Source organism: Salmo trutta, unplaced genomic scaffold (assembly GCF_901001165.1).
Source record: "Salmo trutta unplaced genomic scaffold, fSalTru1.1, whole genome shotgun sequence".
NCBI classification, from domain to species: Eukaryota; Metazoa; Chordata; class Actinopteri; order Salmoniformes; family Salmonidae; genus Salmo; species Salmo trutta.
This window is the reverse complement of record NW_021822768.1, coordinates 153,451-174,936: the sequence shown is the minus strand read 5'-3', so window position 1 is coordinate 174,936 and position 21,486 is coordinate 153,451. Positions and strand designations below refer to the sequence as shown.

Genomic DNA, 21,486 nt, shown 5'->3' with positions numbered 1-21,486 from the left:
TCTCCTCCCTCTCTCATCTCCTCTCCCTCCCTCTCCCCTCTCCTCCCTCCCTCTCCTCCCTCTCTCATCTCCTCTCCCTCCCTCTCCTCCCTCCTCTCATCTCCTCTCCCCTCTCTCTCATCTCCTCTCCCTCCCTCTCCCCTCTCTCTCATCTCCTCTCCCTCCCTCTCCCCTCTCTCTCATCTCCTCTCCCTCCCTCTCCTCCCTCTCTCATCTCCTCTCCCTCCCTCTCCCTCATCTCCTCTCTCTCATCTCCTCCCTCTCCCCTCTCTCTCATCTCCTCTCCCCTCTCTCTCATCTCTCTCATCTCCTCTCCCTCTCCCTCCCTCTCCTCCCTCTCTCATCTCCTCTCCCTCCCTCTCCCTTTCCCCTCTCTCTCATCTCCTCCCTCTCCCCTCTCTCTCATCTCCTCTCCCCTCTCTCTCATCTCCTCTCCCCTCTCTCTCATCTCCTCTCCCTCCCTCTCCTCCCTCTCTCATCTCCTCTCCCTCCCTCTCCCTTTCCCCTCTCTCTCATCTCCTCCCTCTCCCCTCTCTCTCATCTCCTCTCCCCTCTCTCTCATCTCCTCTCCCTCTCTCTCATCTCCTCTCCCCTCTCTCCTCTCCTCTCCCTTTCCCCTCTCCCCCTCCTCTCCTTCCTCTCCTCCCTCTCCTCCTCCCCCTCTCCTCCCCCTCTCCTTCCTCTCCTCCCCCTCTCCTCCCTCTCTCTCTCTCCACTAGGTAACCCGTTATCCCTGGTGGATCTAGTTCCTGTACTACAGAACACTCTAAAGGACGAGTCCTCTGTCACCTGTAAGATGGCCTGCTCTGCAGTCAGGGTAAGATGGCCTGCTCTGCAGTCAGGGTAAGATGGCCTGCTCTGCAGTCAGGGTAAGATGGCCTGCTCTGCAGTCAGGGTAAGATGGCCTGCTCTGCAGTCAGGGTAAGATGGCCTGCTCTGCAGTCAGGGTAAGATGGCCTGCTCTGCAGTCAGGGTAAGATGGCCTGCTCTGCAGTCAGGGTAAGATGGCCTGCTCTGCAGTCAGGGTAAGATGGCCTGCTCTGCAGTCAGGGTAAGATGGCCTGCTCTGCAGTCAGGGTAAGAGACGGATAGAAGGACAGCGTGTGTGTGTGTGCTGTGTGTGTGTGTGCTATGTGTATTAACGTGTGTGTGTGTGTGTGTGTGTGTGTGTGTGTGTGTGTATTAATGTGTGTGTGTGTGTGTGTGTGCTATGTGTATTAACGTGTGTGTGTGTTGCAGCACTGCATCATGACTCTTTGTAGCAGTACTCTGAGTGAGTTGGGTCTGCGTCTCCTGGTTGACCTGCTGACCTTAAAGGACTGTTCCTATTGGCTGGTCAGGACGGAACTCCTCGACACTCTGGCAGAGATAGATTTCCGGTAAGAGTTCCAGAATCTGCCTCCAAACGTTCCAGAATGGTTTTTAGGATCCAGTTTGGCCAAATCATAACGAGTAAGTAGGGGGACCTGATCCTAGATCAGAACTCCTACTCTGATCATCTTTATGAATACTGGACCTGATCCTAGATCAGAACTCCTACTCTGATAATCTTTATGAATACTGGACCTGATCCTAGATCAGAACTCCTACTCTGATAATCTTTATGAATACTGGACCTGATCCTAGATCAGAAGTCCTACTCTGATAATCTTAATGAATACTGGACCTGATCCTGGATCAGAACTCCTACTCTGATCATCTTTATGAATACTGGACCTGATCCTGGATCAGAACTCCTACTCTGATAATCTTTATGAATACTGGACCTGATCCTGGATCAGAACTCCCACTCTGATCATCTTTATGAATACTGTACCTGATCCTGGATCAGAACTCCTACTCTGATAATCTTTATGAATACTGGACCTGATCCTGGATCAGAACTCCTACTCTGATCATCTTTATGAATACTGGACCTGATCCTAGATCAGAACTCCTACTCTGATCATCTTTATGAATACTGTACCTGATCCTGGATCAGAACTCCTACTCTGATAATCTTTATGAATACTGGACCTGATCCTGGATCAGAACCCCTACTCTGATAATCTTTATGAATACTGGACCTTATCCTAGATCAGAACTCCTACTCTGATAATCTTTATGAATACTGGACCTGATCCTAGATCAGAACCCCTACTCTGATAATCTTTATGAATACTGGACCTTATCCTAGATCAGAACTCCTACTCTGATAATCTTTATGAATACTGGACCTGATCCTAGATCAGAACTCCTACTCTGATCATCTTTATGAATACTGGACCTGATCCTAGATCAGAACTCCTACTCTGATCATCTTTATGAATACTGGATCAGAACTTAGATCAGAACTCCTACTCTGATAATCTTTATGAATACTGGACCCGATCCTGGATCAGAACTCCGACTCTGATAATCTTTATGAATACTGGACCCTGATCCTAGATCAGAACTCTTTCTGGAGTTAATGTGTAGAGTGACTGGATGGTTGAATGTGTGGATCTCTAGATTGTTGTCTTGGTGTTTCCAGGTTGGTGAACTTCCTGGAGAAGAGAACAGAGAGTTTACACAAAGGAGAGCATCACTACACTGGGGTAAGACCTTCCAATATCTCTCTCTCTCTGTGTCTCTCTCTCTCTCTCTCTCTCTCTCTCTCTGTGTCTCTCTCTCTCTGTGTGTCTCTCTCTGTGTGTCTCTCTCTCTCTCTCTCTCTCTCTCTCTCTGTGTCTCTCTCTCTCTGTGTGTCTCTCTCTCTCTCTCTGTGTGTCTCTCTCTCTCTGTGTGTCTCTCTCTCTCTGTGTGTCTCTCTCTCTCTCTGTGTCTCTCTCTCTCTGTGTTTTCTCTCTCTCTCTCTCTGTGTCTCTCTCTCTCTCTCGGTCTCTGTCCATCCAGCTCTCTATTCACTTGACATCCTCCATGCTCTCTCTCTCTCTCTGTCTAGTTGCTAAGGTTACAGGAGAGAGTGTTGAATGGGGTTGTGATTCAGTTGTTGGGAGACGAAGACCCTCGAGTACGACACATAGCCGCTGCCACTGTCAGCAGGTACGGGTAGGACTTTGTGTGTGTCAGTGTGACAGAGTGTGTGTCAGTGTGACAGAGTGTGTGTCAGTGTGACAGAGTGTGTGTCAGTGTGACAGAGTGTGTGTGTGACAGAGTGTGTGTGTCAGAGTGTGTGTGTCAGAGTGTGTGTGTCAGAGTGTGTGTGTCAGAGTGTGTGTGTCAGAGTGTGTGTGTGTGTCAGAGTGTGTGTGTGTGTGTGTGTGTGTCAGAGTGTGTGTGTGTGTGTGTCAGAGTGTGTGTGTGTGTGTGTGTGTGGTGTGTGTCAGAGTGTGTGTGTGTCAGAGTGTGTGTGTCAGAGTGTGTGTGTCAGAGTGTGTGTGTCAGAGTGTGTGTGTGTCAGAGTGTGTGTGTGTCAGAGTGTGTGTGTGTCAGAGTGTGTGTGTGTCAGAGTGTGTGTGTGTGTCAGAGTGTGTGTGTGTGTGTCAGAGTGTGTGTGTGTGTGTCAGAGTGTGTGTGTGTGTCAGAGTGTGTGTGTGTGTCAGAGTGTGTGTGTGTGTCAGAGTGTGTGTGTGTGTCAGAGTGTGTGTGTGTCAGAGTGTGTGTGTGTGTGTCAGAGTGTGTGTGTGTGTCAGAGTGTGTGTGTGTGTCAGAGTGTGTGTGTGTGTCAGAGTGTGTGTGTGTGTCAGAGGTGTGTGTGTGTCAGAGTGTGTGTGTGTGTCAGAGTGTGTGTGTGTGTCAGAGTGTGTGTGTGTGTGTCAGAGTGTGTGTGTGTGTGTGTCAGAGTGTGTGTGTGTGTGTGTGTGAGTGTGTGTCAGAGTGTGTGTGTGTGTGTGTCAGAGTGTGTGTGTGTGTGTGTCAGAGTGTGTGTGTGTGTGTCTGTGTGTGTGTGTGTCAGAGTGTCAGAGTGTGTGTGTGTGTGTCAGAGTGTGTGTGTGTGTGTCAGTGTGTGTGTGTGTCAGAGTGTGTGTGTGTGTGTGTGTTTGTGTGTGTGTGTCAGAGTGTCAGAGTGTGTGTGTGTGTCAGAGTGTGTGTGTGTGTGTGTGTCAGAGTGTGTGTGTGTGTGTCAGTGTGTGTGTGTCAGAGTGTGTGTGTGTGTGTGTGTGTGTCAGAGTGTGTGTGTGTGTGTGTCAGAGTGTGTGTGTGTCAGAGTGTGTGTGTGTCAGAGTGTGTGTGTGTGTCAGAGTGTGTGTGTGTCAGAGTGTGTGTGTGTCAGAGTGTGTGTGTGTGTCAGAGTGTGTGTGTGTCAGAGTGTGTGTGTGTGTGTGTCAGAGTGTGTGTGTGTGTCAGAGTGTGTGTGTGTGTGTGTCAGAGTGTGTGTGTGTGTGTCAGAGTGTGTGTGTGTGTCAGAGTGTGGGTGTGTGTCTGTGTGTGTGTTGTGTGTGTGTGTGTGTGTGTGTGTGTCAGAGTGTGTGTGTGTGTCAGAGTGTGTGTCAGAGTGTGTGTGTGTGTGTGTGTGTCAGAGTGTGTGTGTGTGTGTGTCAGAGTGTGTGTGTGTGTGTGTGTGTGTGTGTCAGAGTGTGTGTGTGTGTGTGTCAGAGTGTGTGTGTGTGTGTGTGTGTCAGTGTGTGTGTGTCAGAGTGTGTGTGTGTCAGAGTGTGTGTGACAGTGTGTGTCAGAGTGTGTGTGTGTGTGTGTGTCAGAGTGTGTGTGTGTGTGTGTGTGTGTGACGGTGTGATTGAAAGCAAATCTCGTCCTTTCCATCCTCTCTCCTTCAACCAGCTGTCCTGTGTTCTGTCCTCCAGGCTGGTCAGCATGTTGTTCTATGAGTGTGACCAGGGTCAGGCTGATCCAGTGGTGGCTATAGCCAGGGACCAGAGCTCTGTCTATCTGCAGTTACTGATGCATGAGACGCTACCGCCTTCACACTTTACTGTCTCTACCATCACCAGGTATATATACACTTTACTGTCTCTACCATCACCAGGTATATATACACTTTACTGTCTCTACCATCACCAGGTATATACACACTTTACTGTCTCTACCATCACCAGGTATGTATACACTTTACTGTCTCTACCATCACCAGGTATATATACACTTTACTGTCTCTACCATCACCAGGTATATATACACTTTACTGTCTCTACCATCACCAGGTATATATACACTTTACTGTCTCTACCATCACCAGGTATATATACACTTTACTGTCTCTACCATCACCAGGTATATATACACTTTACTGTCTCTACCATCACCAGGTATATATACACTTTACTGTCTCTACCATCACCAGGTATGTATACACTTTACTGTCTCTACCATCACCAGGTATATATACACTTTACTGTCTCTACCATCACCAGGTATATATACCTTACTGTCTCTACCATCACCAGGTATATACACTTTACTGTCTCTACCATCACCAGGTATATATACACTTTACTGTCTCTACCATATACACTTTACTGTCTCTACCACACCAGGTATGTATACACTTTACTGTCTCTACCATCACCAGGTATATATACACTTTACTGTCTCTACCATCACCAGGTATGTATACACTTTACTGTCTCTACCATCACCAGGTATATATACACTTTACTGTCTCTACCATCACCAGGTATATATACACTTTACTGTCTCTACCATCACCAGGTATATATACACTTTACTGTCTCTACCATCACCAGGTATATATACACTTTACTGTCTCTACCATCACCAGGTATATATATACACTTTACTGTCTCTACCATCACCAGGTATATATACACTTTACTGTCTCTACCATCACCAGGTATATATATACACTTTACTGTCTCTACCATCACCAGGTATGTATACACTTACTGTCTCTACCATCACCAGGTATATATACACTTTACTGTCTCTACCATCACCAGGTATATATACACTTTACTGTCTCTACCATCACCAGGTATATATACACTTTACTGTCTCTACCATCACCAGGTATATATACACTTTACTGTCTCTACCATCACCAGGTATGTATATATACACTTTACTGTCTCTACCATCACCAGGTATATATACACTTTACTGTCTCTACCATCACCAGGTATATATACACTTACTGTCTCTACCATCACCAGGTATGTATATATACACTTTACTGTCTCTACCATCACCAGGTATATACACACTTTACTGTCTCTACCATCACCAGGTATATATACACTTTACTGTCTCTACCATCACCAGGTATATATACATACTTTACTGTCTCTACCATCACCAGGTATATATACACTTACTGTCTCTACCAGTCACCAGGTATATATACACTTTACTGTCTATACCATCCACCATGGTATATATACACTTTACTGTCTATACCATCACCAGGTATATTACACTTTACTGTCTCTACCATCACCAGGTATATCCTACACTTCTACTGTCTCTACCATCACCCGGTATAATATACCACTTTTACTGTCTCGTACCATCAACCTACTGTATAGATATATACAACTTTCCTGTCTCTACCATCACCAGGTATATATACACTCTACTGTCTCTACCGTCACCAGGTATACTATACACTTTACTGTCTCTACCATCCACCAGGTATATATACACTTTACTGTCTCTACCATCACCAGGTATATATTACACTTTACTGTCTCTACCATCACCAGGTATATATAGCACTTTACTGTCTCTACATCACCAGGTATATATACACTTTACTGTCTCTACCATCACCAGGTATATATATACACTTTACTGTCTCTACCATCACCAGGTATATATACACTTACTGTCTTACCAGTCACCAGGTATCTATACACTTTACTGTCTCTACCGGCACCAGGTATATATACACTTTACTGTCTTACCATCACCAGGTATATATACACTTTACTGTCTCTACCATCACAGGTATATATACACTTTACTGTCTCTACCATCACCAGGTATATATACACTTTACTGTCTCTACCATCACCAGGTATATATACACTTTACTGTCTCTACCATCACCAGGTATATATACACTTTACTGTCTCTACCATCACCAGGTATATATACACTTTACTGTCTCTACCATCACCAGGTATATATACACTTTACTGTCTCTACCCGTCACCAGGTATATATACACTTTACTGTCTCTACCATCACCAGGTATATATACACTTTACTGTCTCTACCGTCACCAGGTATATATACACTTTACTGTCTCTACCGTCACCAGGTATATATACACTTTACTGTCTCTACCGTCACCAGGTATATATACACTTTACTGTCTCTACCGTCACCAGGTATATATACACTTTACTGTCTCTACCGTCACCAGGTATATATACACTTTACTGTCTCTACCGTCACCAGGTATATATACACTTTACTGTCTCTACCATCACCAGGTATGTATATACTTTACTGTCTCTACCATCACCAGGTATGTATATATATACACTTTACTGTCTCTACCATCACCAGGTATATATACACTTTACTGTCTCTACCATCACCAGGTATATATACACTTTACTGTCTCTACCATCACCAGGTGTATATACACTTTACTGTCTCTACCGTCACCAGGTATATATACACTTTACTGTCTCTACCGTCACCAGGTATATATACACTTTACTGTCTCTACCGTCACCAGGTATATATACACTTTACTGTCTCTACCATCACCAGGTATGTATATACTTTACTGTCTCTACCATCACCAGGTATGTATATATATATACACTTTACTGTCTCTACCATCACCAGGTATATATACACTTTACTGTCTCTACCATCACCAGGTATATATACACTTTACTGTCTCTACCATCACCAGGTATATATACACTTTACTGTCTCTACCATCACCAGGTATATATATATACACACTTTACTGTCTCTACCATCACCAGGTATATATACACTTTACTGTCTCTACCATCACCAGGTATATATACACTTTACTGTCTCTACCATCACCAGGTATATATACACTTTACTGTCTCTACCATCACCAGGTATATATACACTTTACTGTCTCTACCATCACCAGGTATATATACACTTTACTGTCTCTACCATCACCAGGTATATACACACTTTACTGTCTCTACCATCACCAGGTATATATACACTTTACTGTCTCTACCATCACCAGGTATATATACACTTTACTGTCTCTACCATCACCAGGTATATATACACTTTACTGTCTCTACCATCACCAGGTATATATACACTTTACTGTCTCTACCATCACCAGGTATGTATATATACACACTTTACTGTCTCTACCATCACCAGGTATGTATATAAACACACTTTACTGTCTCTACCATCACCAGGTATGTATATATACACACTTTACTGGTCTCTGTCTGAGGAGTAGGGTTGATCCGAGCATCATGCACCCTAGCTAACTGACTAGTTCTGTCTGGTCTCTGTCTGAGGAGTAGGGTTGATCCGAGCATCATGCACCCTAGCTAACTGACTAGTTCTGTCTGGTCTCTGTCCGAGGAGTAGGGTTGATCCGAGCGTCATGCTAACTGGCTAGTTCTGTCTGGTCTCTGTCCGAGGAGTAGGGTTGATCCGAGCGTCATGCTAACTGGCTAGTTCTGTCTGGTCTCTGTCTGATGAGTAGGGTTGATCCGAGGGTCATGCTAACTGGCTAGTTCGGTCTGGTCTCTGTCTGAGGAGTAGGGTTGATCCGAGCGTCATGCACCCTAGCTAACTGGCTAGTTCTGTCTGGTGTCTGTCCGAGGAGTAGGGTTGATCCGAGCGTCATGCTAACTGGCTAGTTCGGTCTGGTCTCTGTCTGAGGAGTAGGGTTGATCCGAGCGTCATGCACCCTAGCTAACTGGCTAGTTCTGTCTGGTGTCTGTCCGAGGAGTAGGGTTGATCCGAGCATCATGCACCCTAGCTAACTGACTAGTTCTGTCTGGTCTCTGTCTGATGAGTAGGGTTGATCCGAGCGTCATGCTAACTGGCTAGTTCGGTCTGGTCTCTGTCTGAGGAGTAGGGTTGATCCGAGCGTCATGCACCCTAGCTAACTGGCTAGTTCTGTCTGGTGTCTGTCCGAGGAGTAGGGTTGATCCGAGCGTCATGCACCCTAGCTAACTGACTAGTTCTGTCTGGTCTCTGTCTGAGGAGTAGGGTTGATCCGAGCGTCATGCTAACTGACTAGTTCGGTCTGGTCTCTGTCTGAGGAGTAGGGTTGATCCGAGCGTCATGCACCCTAGCTAACTGGCTAGTTCTGTCTGGTGTCTGTCTGAGGAGTAGGGTTGATCCGAGCGTCATGCTAACTGGCTAGTTCTGTCTGGTCTCTGTCTGAGGAGTAGGGTTGATCCGAGCGTCATGCTAACTGGCTAGTTCCAGACACAGATTAGAGAACACCTCCCTCCTGACCATTAGACTGGTCCTAACAGACCTCATCTCCAGGTCCTGGTAGAGGGTGTTCATCTCCAGGTCCTGGTAGAGGGTGTTCATCTCCAGGTCCTGGTAGAGGGTGTTCATCTCCAGGTCCTGGTAGAGGGTGTTCATCTCCAGGTCCTGGTAGAGGGTGTTCATCTCCAGGTCCTGGTAGAGGGTGTTCATCTCCAGGTCCTGGTAGAGGGTGTTCATCTCCAGGTCCTGGTAGAGGGTGTTCAGGTCCTGGTAGAGGGTGTTCATCTCCAGGTCCTGGTAGAGGGTGTTCATCTCGAGATCCTGGTAGAGCTGGTAGAGGGTGTTCATCTCCAGGTCCTGGTAGAGGGTGTTCATCTCCAGGTCCTGGTAGAGGGTGTTCATCTCCAGGGTTAATGACTTTAATTGTATTATCAGCAACACTTTAGTTCAGTCTTTTAGTCTGTTGACTGACTCCTGGTATAACAACAGAGATTAGAGCGTTCACAAATTCATTCCCTTATTCTGAGCTCTTGCTCTCTCAAAGCAGACTCTGACATCAGAGGAGATCGCCAGAGAGACTTTTCCAATTCATCCTGCATCTCTCTTTCTCTATGTCAGGACGTATCGTGGTTATAACCTGTCTCAGGGGGTGTCAGACGTCACTGTGGAGAATAACTTGTCAAGAGTCGTCTCTGCTGTGTCCCACGCTCTCACCTCTTCTACGTCAAGGGCCCTCACTGTGAGTACACACACACACACACACACACACACACACAGACGCACACCTCCATGTCTAGGGCCCTCACAGTAAGTACACACACACACACACACACACCTCCATGTCTAGGGCCCTCACTGTGAGTACACACACACACACACAGACGCACACAGACGCACACCTCCATGTCTAGGGCCCTCACTGTGAGTACACACACACACACACACACACACCTCCATGTCTTAGGGCCCTCACAGTGAGTGTCCTTGGTGTCCTCCTCCTCCGTGGGCCAGACGTCCATCCCTCCAGGACAACATACCTTATTGTCTCATTTAGGAAACGTCTCCTTTAGGAAATGGAATTATCAATCTGTCCTTTTTTTCCTTCCTGTGTAGTTTGGCTGCTGTGAGGCGCTGCATCTTCTGACCACCACCTTCCCAGCATGCACCTGGAGTACGGGCTGGCACTGTGGTTACGTCAGCTCCACCGTCACACACCCCAACCGATCCAACCTCAACCGCTCTCGGGCACGCTCACACAGGTACACACACACACACACACACACACACACACACACACACACACACACACACACACACGCTCACACAGGTACACACACACACACACACACACGCTCACACAGGTACACACACACACACACACACACACACACACACACACACACACACACACACACACACACACACGCTCACACAGGCTCACACAGGTACACACACACACGCTCACACAGGTACACACACACACGCACACACAGGTACACACACACACACGCTCACACAGGTACACACACACGCGCTCACACAGGTACACTCACACACACACACACACTCTCACACAGGTACACACACACACACACACACACGCTCACACAGGTACACACACACACGCTCACACAGGTACACACACACACACACACACACACACACACACACACGCTCACACAGGTACACACACACACACACACACACACACACACACACACGCTCACACAGGTACACACACACACACGCTCACACAGGTACACACACACACGCACACACAGGTACACACACACACACACGCTCACACAGGTACACACACACGCGCTCACACAGGTACACTCACACACACACACACACACTCTCACACAGGTACACACACACACACAGGTACACACACACACACGCTCACACAGGTACACACACACACACACACACAGGTACACACGCGCACACACACACACGCGCTCACACAGGTACACACACACACACGCTCACACACACGCTCACACAGGTACACACACACACACACACACACACACACACGCTCACACAGGTACACACACACACACGCTCACACAGGTACACACACACAGGTACACACACACACACGCTCACACAGGTACACACACACGCGCTCACACAGGTACACTCACACGCGCTCACACAGGTACACTCACACACACACACACTCTCACACAGGTACACACACACACACACAGGTACACACACACACACACACTCACACAGGTACACACACACACACACACAGGTACACACGCGCACAAACACACACACACACACACGCTCACACAGGTACACACACGCGCTCACACAGGTACACACACACACACGCTCACACAGGTACACACACACACGCTCACACAGGTACACACACACACACACACACACGCGCTCACACAGGTACACACACACGCGCTCACACAGGTACACACACACACACACACGCTCACACAGGTACACACACACACACGCTCACACACACACACACACGCTCACACAGGTACACACACGCTCACACACACGCTCACACGCTCACACACACACACACACGCTCACACAGGTACACACACGCTCACACACACGCTCACACAGGTACACACACACACACACACACGCACTCACACAGGTACACACACACACACACACGCACTCACACAGGTACACACACACACACACGCACTCACACAGGTACACACACACACGCACTCACACAGGTACACACACACACACACACGCGCTCACACACACGCTCACACAGGTACACACACACACACGCTCACACAGGTACACACACACACGCACACACAGGTACACACACACACACGCTCACACAGGTACACACACACGCGCTCACACAGGTACACTCACACACACACACACTCTCACACAGGTACACACACACACACACAGGTACACACACACACACGCTCACACAGGTACACACACACACACACACAGGTACACACGCGCACACACACACACACACACACACGCGCTCACACAGGTACACACACGCGCTCACACAGGTACACACACACACACGCTCACACACACGCTCACACAGGTACACACACACACACGCTCACACAGGTACACACACACACGCTCACACAGGTACACACACACACACACACACACACGCGCTCACACAGGTACACACACACGCGCTCACACAGGTACACACACACACACACACACACACGCTCACACAGGTACACACACACACACGCTCACACACACACACACGCTCACACAGGTACACACACGCTCACACACACGCTCACACGCTCACACACACACACACACGCTCACACAGGTACACACACGCTCACACACACGCTCACACAGGTACACACACACACACACACGCACTCACACAGGTACACACACACACACACGCACTCACACAGGTACACACACACACACACACGCACTCACACAGGTACACACACACACACACGCACTCACACAGGTACACACACACACACACGCACTCACACAGGTACACACACACACACACACACACACGCGCTCACACAGGTACACACACACACGCGCTCACACAGGTACACACACACACGCTCACACAGGTACACACGCGCTCACACAGGTACACACACACACGCTCACACAGGTACACACACACACACACGCTCACACAGGTACACACACACACGCTCACACAGGTACACACGCTCACACAGGTACACACACACACACACGCGCTCACACAGGTACACACACGCGCGCGCTCACACAGGTACACACACACACGCGCTCACACAGGTACACACACACACACACGCTCACACAGGTACACACACACACACGCTCACACAGGTACACACACACACACGCTCACACAGGTACACACGCTCACACAGGTACACACACACACACGCTCACACAGGTACACACACACACACACCCCTCAGTGTGGAGTTTGTATTTAATATTTCTCTCTCCCAGCCTCTCCCAGCCCGGCTCAGGCCCATTGGAGGAAGGGAAAAGGACTCTAACAGTAGGGATGGCTAACATGGTGTTGTCTCTACTGTCCTCTGCCTGGTTCCCTCTGGACCTCTCTGCTCACCAAGATGCTCTGCTGCTGGCCGGGAACCTGCTCGCTGGTACGTACCTGGACACAACACACCTGGACACAACACACCTGGACACAACACACCTGGACACAACACACCTGGACACAACACACCTGGACACAACACACCTGGACACAACACACCTGGACACAACAACTGTATACACCTGCTTGATGTTATTAACACACCTGGACACAACACACCTGGACACAACACACCTGGACACAACACCTGCATACACCTGCTTGATGTTATTAACACACCTGGATAAACCTGTATACACCTGCTTGATGTTATTAACACACCTGGATAAACCTGTATACACCTGCTTGATGTTATTAACACACCTGGATAAACCTGTATACACCTGCTTGATGTTATTAACACACCTGGATAAACCTGGATACACCTGCTTGATGTTATTAACACACCTGGATAAACCTGTATACACCTGCTTGATGTTATTAACACACCTGGATAAACCTGGATACACCTGCTTGATGTTATTAACCTGTTGGTGACCCCTTCCCGTTCTAATCCCATTAACGGGATTGATTTTGACAACAGCCAGTGGAAAATCAGAGCGCCAAATTTAAAACAGCTAAAATTCTCATAATTCAATTTTCTCAAACAATCAACTATTTTACACCATTTTAAAGATAAACTTCTCGTTAATCTAACCACATTGTCCGATTTCAAAAAGGCTTTACAGCGAAAGCATAAAATTAGATTGTTAGGACATAAACTTAACAAGAAACACCACACAGCCATTTCCCAAGCAACTTTATGCATCACAAAAACCCAAACCACAGCTAAATGAAGCACTAACCTTTGACGATCGTCATCAGATGACACTCCTAGGACATTATGTTACACAATACATGTATGTTTTGTTCAATCAAGTTCATATTTATTTCCAAAAACAGCATTTTACATTGGCGCGTAATGTTGAGAAATGTTTTCCCTCCAAGCCTCCCGGTGAATGAGCACAATGAGCACACATAATACGTCAATTCTCATCGTAAACATTGATCAATATAGAAGTGTTATGCACAGAATTATAGATACACTTCTCCTAAATGTAATCGCTTTGTCACATTTCAAAAAAGGTTCACGGCGAAAGCACAATTTGCAATAATCTGAGTACAGCCCAGATGACACTAACAACTAGCAAACAGAAACCCGACATCTTGGAGTCAATAAAACTAAGAAATGACATTATAAATATTCACTTACCTTTGATTATCTTCATCAGAAGGCACTCCCAGGAATCCCAGCTCCACAATAAATGTTCGATAAAGTTTATCTTTATGTCCAAATACATCCATTTTGTTCGCGCGTTAGGTTCACTATCCAAATCCACTACGCGCGTGCTTACTTAGTCCAGACGAAAAGTCAAAAAAGTTATACTACAGTTTCTAGAAACATGTCAAACGATGTATAGAATCAATCTTTAGGTTGTTTTTATCATATATCTTCAATAAAATTCCAACCAGACCTATCCGTTCTCTTTAGGATTGAATATGAACTCAGCTCGCTCCCAAGTCATTGCGCGTGACTTGAGCCCATGCCTTATAATGGGACACCAGTTTACCACAGCTGGTATTCCCTTCAAATTCACCGTAGAATCTTCAAACACCGTTCTAAAGACTGCTGACATCTAGTGGAAGCTTTAGGAAGTGCAAAATGAACCCTAAGTCACTGTATACAGTCAAGGCAATCACTTGAAAGGACTACAAGCACCAGACTTCCCACTTCCTGCTTGACTTTTTCTCAGGTTTTTGCCTGCCATATGAGTTCTGTTATACTCACAGACATCATTCAAACAGTTTTAGAAACTTCTGAGTGTTTTCTATCCAAATCTACTAATAATATGCATATTCTAGTTTCTGGGACAGAGTAGTAACCTGTTTAAATTGGGTACGTTTTTCATCCGGCCGTGAAAATACTGCCCCCTAGACCTAAGAGGTTTTAAGGTGTTTACAGAATGTTAACACACCTGGATAAACCTGTATACACCTGCTTGATGTTATTATAATGTTTACAGAATGTTAACACACCTGGATAAACCTGCATACACCTGCTTGATATTATAGTGTTTACCTGTCCCGCGTTGTTACAGCCTTCATAAAACCTTAGTACAACAATTGGTACGCTCTTTACAGAACGTTAAGCACACCTTAACAAACCTGTCGAACGTTAGCACAACGTTATTACGACATAATTACAACATAAACACAGCGGTGTCCGGGAACCTGGTAACCTGACTGTACGTGTAGCCCATGTAACATGTATATCTAAAATGTATGTAGTTCTGTTCTTGAGCTGTTCTTGTCTATTGACTTCCTGTATTATGTCATGGTTCATGTTTTGTGTGTAACCTCAGGAAGAGAAGCTGCTGCTTTAGAAACAGATAATGATCCTAATAAACCCCAGGAAGAGAAGCTGCTGCTATAGAAACAGATAATGATCATAATAAACCCCAGGAAGAGAAGCTGCTGCTATAGAAACAGATAATGATCCTAATAAACCCCAGGAAGAGAAGCTGCTGCTATAGAAACAGATAATGGTCCTAATAAACCCCAGGAAGAGAAGCTGCTGCTATAGAAACAGATAATGGTCCTAATAAACCCCAGGAAGAGTAGCTGCTGCTATAGAAACAGATAATGATCCTAATAAACCCCAGGAAGAGAAGCTGCTGCTATAGAAACAGATAATGATCCTAATAAACCCCAGGAAGAGAAGCTGCTGCTATATAAACAGATAATGGTCCTAATAAACCCCAGGAAGAGAAGCTGCTGCTATAGAAACAGATAATGATCCTAATCAAATACCACAATACAACAGTTACAACATTCAGCTGTCGTATTCCCAACATGACACCAAGCTGTAACGTTCTCTCCAGCGGCGGCTCCAAAGTGTATGTGTAGTCCCTGGGCTGGGGAGGAGGAGGGAGGGCCAGTCCCCAGTAAGACAGAGGAGCCCTGGGCAGCGGTGGGGGAGCGCCCCCTGGTGGTCCTGGTGGAACAACTCTTCTCTCACATCCTCAAGATACTCAACATCTGTGCCCACGTACTGGACGACACTCCGCCCGGACCCGCCGTCAAGGTGGGTGTGTGTGTCTAAACAATGTGTAAATCAGAGATGCAAAGGGATAATCTGTCCCCCAGGCCACCCTGCCGTCCCTAGCCAACGCTCCCTCTCTCAGTGTTGTCCTCTCTGTCCCCCAGGCCACCCTGCCGTCCCTAGCCACCGCTCCCATTCTCAGTGTTGTCCTCTCTGTCCCCCAGGCCACCCTGCCGTCCCTAGCCACTGCTCCCTCTCTGTGTTGTCCTCTCTGTCCCCCAGGCCACCCTGCCGTCCCTACCCACCACTCCCTCTCTCAGTGTTGTCCTCTCTGTCCCCCAGGCCACCCTGCCGTCCCTAGCCAACGCTCCCTCTCTCAGCCCCATCAGAAGGAAAGGCAAGGAGAAGGAGGTAGCAGAGCCAAGCACCACTCCCATGAGCCCTAAGAAAGGCAGCGAGACCAACACTGGTACAGTAGTCCACTTCCTGACTTCTTTTGCTCTGTAGGAAACATGTACACACTGACTTTAACTTCATAGAAACAATGGATTCTTTTTAACTTCAGTCCGTTTCTTAGTCCTTCATTAATGAACGATTTCAGTCAAAGGTGCGACGGTTTCAAACAGCAAAAATGGTGTGAAGGATACATACCCAGCGCTTCAATCCACAAAGATCCCTCTCTTCATGACCTTTTTGACCTATTGCCTTTTTCTTTCTGACCTTTGTGAGCAGGCAGGCCAGCGGACAGCGCGGGGTCCACCGCTAACGTCAACAAGTCCACAACCCTGGGAAACTTCTATCATCTACCTACCTACCTCAAACTGTACGACGTCCTCAAAGCTACACACACCAACTATAAGGTACACACACACACACACACACACACTCCTAGTCATCAACTACTTTGCCACATTCAAATGTTTTGGAGTTCATCTTTTCTGAATCACTGAAATATCAGAATAGTCAACCTGGATGTGTAAAATGGCCGACATGACTTCTGAAACTTCTTACAACTGCAATTGTTCACTTTACTACACTTGTTTTCTTATGTACTTGTCAATGTTTTTGTTGTGTGTTTCCTAGGTGACGTTGGACCTCCACAGCACCAGTGAGAAGTTTGGTGGGTTCCTGCGTTCTGCGCTGGACGTTCTGTCTCAGCTGCTAGAGATGGCCACGCTACACGACATCGGAAAGGTCAGAGCGACCGTAATACACCTTTAGAAACGTGTTATAACACTCTTATTCATGTTCATAAGTGAGTTATAACACTCTTATTCATGTTCATAAACGTGTTATAATACTCTTATTCATGTTCATAAATGAGTTATAATACTCTTATTCATGTTCATAAATGAGTTATAACACTCTTCATGTTCATAAATGAGTTAACACACTTATTCATGTTCATAAACGTGTTATAATACTCTTATTCATGTTCATAAATGAGTTATAACACTCTAATTCATGTTCATAAACGTGCTGGAACACTTATTCATGTTCATACATGTTAGAACACTTATTCATGTTCATAAACATGTTATAACACTCGTATTCATGTTCATAAACGAGTTATAACACTCTTATTCGTGTTAATGAACGTGTTGGAACACTCTTATTCATGTTAATAAACGTGTTGGAACACTCTTCATGTTCATAAACAAGTTATAACACTCTTATTCATGTTCATAAACGAGTTCACACTCTTATTCGTGTTAATAAACGTGTTATAACACCTTTCATATCGATAAGCTTAAAGGGATACTGCGAGATTCTGGCATTTAAGCATTGCTACTGTACCTGTAGACCTCCAGTCATTGCGCTAGCGCTAGTTAGCATCGGCTCGCAAAAGTACATCTAACTTCCTTCATACTGGACACGGAGACATAAAAATGGTGTCCACAAGTTCATCTGACTGGGGAAGTAGATTAACCTGTTTGGGGTAGGGGGCAGTATTGAGAATTTTGGAAAAAATATGTTCCCATTTTTAACTGCCTCCTACACCAACTCAGAAGCTAGAATATGCATATTATTGTTCAGGTTGGATAGAAAACACTCTGAATTTTCTAAAACTGTTTGAATGGTGTCTGTGAGTATAACAGAACTCCTATGGCAGGCAAAAACCTGACAAGGTTTCAAGCAGGAAGTACCCTGTCTGACAAGGAGTCGTGCGTCTTGCATCTTTTTATTGAAAAGTAAGGATCTTAGCTGTAACGTGACAATTCCCAGGGCTCCAATAGGCTCTCAGAGCCCGCGAAAACCCTGAAGGTTTACGAGGGAGCCTCAGGTTGAAACATATTATCGCCTTTTGTAAGTGGATGCTGAGAGGACCTTTGAATGATGCGCGTGCATGAGTCGCTTCTGAGGAGAACTTTTATTCGGCTGTTTAGGCTCAATGCATACTCCCGGTCGGAATATTATCACTTCTCTACGACATAAATGGCATAAAAATTGGTTTTAAACAGCGGTTGACATGCTTCGAAGTACGGTAATGGAATATTTAGACATTTTTGACACGCCAATGCGCCATGCGCGACACCGCGAAGAAGCATTCTAGAACACACGAACAAAACGTCGCTGTTGGAATATAACGATGGATTATTTGGGACCAAACCAACATTTGTTATTGAAGTAGAAGTCCTGGCAGTGTATTCTGATGAAGAACAAGCAAGGTAAGAACATTTTTCTTATAGGAAATTTGATTTTGGTGGAGGCTGACCTGGGTGGGTATCTAAATAGCTAGCCCTGTAATGCCGGGCTATGTACTTAGATTATTGCAAAATGTGCTTCATCCGAAAAGCTATTTTAAAATCGGACATATCGAGTGCATAGAGGGGTAATGTATCTATAATTCTTAAAATAATTGTTATGCTTTTTGTGAACGTTTATCGTGAGTAATTTAGCAAACTGTTAGTAAATTCACCGGAAGTTTGCGGTGGTTATGCTTTTTCTGAACGTCACATGCTAATGTAAAAAGCTGGTTTTTGATATAAATATGAACTTGATTGAACAGACATGCATGTATTGTATAACACAATGTCCTAGGTGTGTCATCTGATGAAGATCATAAAAGGTTAGTGCTGCATTTAGCTGTGGTTTGGGTTTATGTGACATGATATGCTAGCTTGAAAAATGGGTGTCAGATTTTTTCTGGCTGGGCACTCTGCTGACATAATCTAATGTTTTGCTTTCGTTGTAAAGCCTTTTTGAAATCGGACAGTGGGGTTAGATTAACGAGATTCTTGTCTTTAAATAGCTGTGAAATAGTCATATGTTTGAGAAATTGAAGTTATAGTATTTCTAACGATTCAAAAATCGCGCCACTGGATTTCAGTGGCTGTTACGTAGGTGGGACGAAATCGTCCCACATACCCCAGAGAGGTTAAGGGGCTTCGATGCCAGAATCTGATGTATGAAAGCATGACTATTATTAATTATATAATAATACATTTATTAGATACTAGTTAGTTCATAGTTGTAGTATAATGAGGTATTGATTAGTTAGTAGTTGTAGTATAATGAGGTATTGATTAGTCAATAGTTGTAGTATAATGAGGTATTGATTAGTTCGTAGTTGTAGTATGACGTATTGATTAGATAATAGTTGTAGTATAATGATGTATTGATTAGATAGTAGTTGTAGTATAATGAGGTATTGATTAGTTGGTAGTTGTAGTATAATGAGGTATTGATTAGATAATAGTTGTAGTATAATGACGTATTGATTAGATAATAGTTGTAGTATAATGAGGTATTGATTAGTCAATAGTTGTAGTATAATGAGGTATTGATTAGTTCGTAGTTGTAGTATGACGTATTGATTAGATAATAGTTGTAGTATAATGATGTATTGATTAGATAGTAGTTGTAGTATAATGAGGTATTGATTAGTTGGTAGTTGTAGTATAATGAGGTATTGATTAGATAATAGTTGTAGTATAATGACGTATTGATTAGATAGTAGTTGTAGTATAATGAGGTATTGATTAGTTGGTAGTTGTAGTATAATGAGGTATTGATTAGTCAATAGTTGTAGTATAATGAGGTATTGATTAGTTCGTAGTTGTAGTATAATGAGGTATTGATTAGTTGGTAGTTGTAGTATAATGAGGTATTGATTACTGTTGTCTGATCCATCAGTGTGTGGAAGAGATCCTCAGCTACCTGAAACTCTGCTTCTCCAGAGAACCTCTGATGGCCACTGTTTGTGTTCAACAGGTCTGTACTGTGTGTGTGTGTGTGTGTGTGTGTGTGTGTGTGTGTGTGTGTGTGTGTGTGTGTGTGGTGGTCAGTGTAATGTGTTCAACAGGTCTGTACTGTACTGTGTGTGTGTGGTGGTCAGTGTAATGACTACTGTACTGGTCAGTGTACTGTACGGTGTGTGTGTGTGTGTGTGTGGTGGTCAGTGTAATGACTACTGTACTGGTCAGTGTACTGTAGTCTCTAGACCCACCACAGAGTGAGACTGGTACCTGCCGACAGGGACTGAGAGATATCGGACTCCCTGTGCGATGGTTCCATACAAAACACTAACGTTCAGAAGAGCGTGTCTGAAGACACTTTGTGTGTGTGTGTGTGTGTGTGTGTGTGTGTGTGTGTGTGAGAGAGAGAGAGAGGTCAGTGTGTGAGAGAGAGGTCAGTGTGTGTGTGTGTGTGTGTGTGTGAGAGAGAGGTCTGTGTGTGTGTGTGTGAGAGAGAGGTCAGTGTGTGTGTGTGTGTGTGTGTGTGTGTGAGAGAGAGAGAGGTCAGTGTGTGTGTGTGTGTGTGTGTGTGAGAGAGAGAGAGGTCAGTGTGTGTGTGTGTGTGTGTGTGAGAGAGAGGTCAGTGTGTGTGTGTGTGTGTGTGTGAGAGAGAGGTCAGTGTGTGTGTGTGTGTGTGTGTGAGAGAGGTCTGTGTGTGTGTGTGTGAGAGAGAGGTCAGTGTGTGTGTGTGTGTGTGTGTGTGTGTGTGTGTGTGAGAGAGAGAGAGAGGTCAGTGTGTGTGTGTGTGT

The 21,486-nt window shown here is 45.5% G+C and overlaps 1 protein-coding gene and 1 non-coding gene across 6 annotated transcripts in view; both read left to right on the top strand.

The window, feature by feature from the left end:
• The first annotated feature begins 716 nt into the window (after positions 1-716).
• LOC115184253 (huntingtin) overlaps positions 717-21,486 on the top strand; it is a 63,140-nt gene continuing 42,370 nt past the window's right edge. For 3 of the 5 annotated variants that reach the window (XM_029745287.1, XM_029745288.1, XM_029745289.1), the window contains exons 1-13: positions 772-1,077; positions 1,240-1,379; positions 2,513-2,576; positions 2,924-3,024; positions 4,725-4,871; positions 9,934-10,054; positions 10,429-10,574; positions 13,306-13,463; positions 16,339-16,541; positions 16,842-16,968; positions 17,232-17,359; positions 17,583-17,693; positions 20,637-20,714. In XM_029745287.1, the coding sequence (XP_029601147.1) occupies positions 1,057-1,077; positions 1,240-1,379; positions 2,513-2,576; positions 2,924-3,024; positions 4,725-4,871; positions 9,934-10,054; positions 10,429-10,574; positions 13,306-13,463; positions 16,339-16,541; positions 16,842-16,968; positions 17,232-17,359; positions 17,583-17,693; positions 20,637-20,714 (1,545 nt within the window). In that variant the 5' untranslated portion in view covers positions 772-1,056. Of the gene's footprint in view, positions 1,078-1,239; positions 1,380-2,512; positions 2,577-2,923; positions 3,025-4,724; positions 4,872-9,933; positions 10,055-10,428; positions 10,575-13,305; positions 13,464-16,338; positions 16,542-16,841; positions 16,969-17,231; positions 17,360-17,582; positions 17,694-20,636; positions 20,715-21,486 lie in introns of all 5 variants that reach the window. The other 2 variants (XM_029745285.1, XM_029745286.1) reach the window with 2 other exon arrangements.
• Positions 20,892-21,022, top strand: LOC115184258 (small Cajal body-specific RNA 14). The gene has a single exon (XR_003874245.1).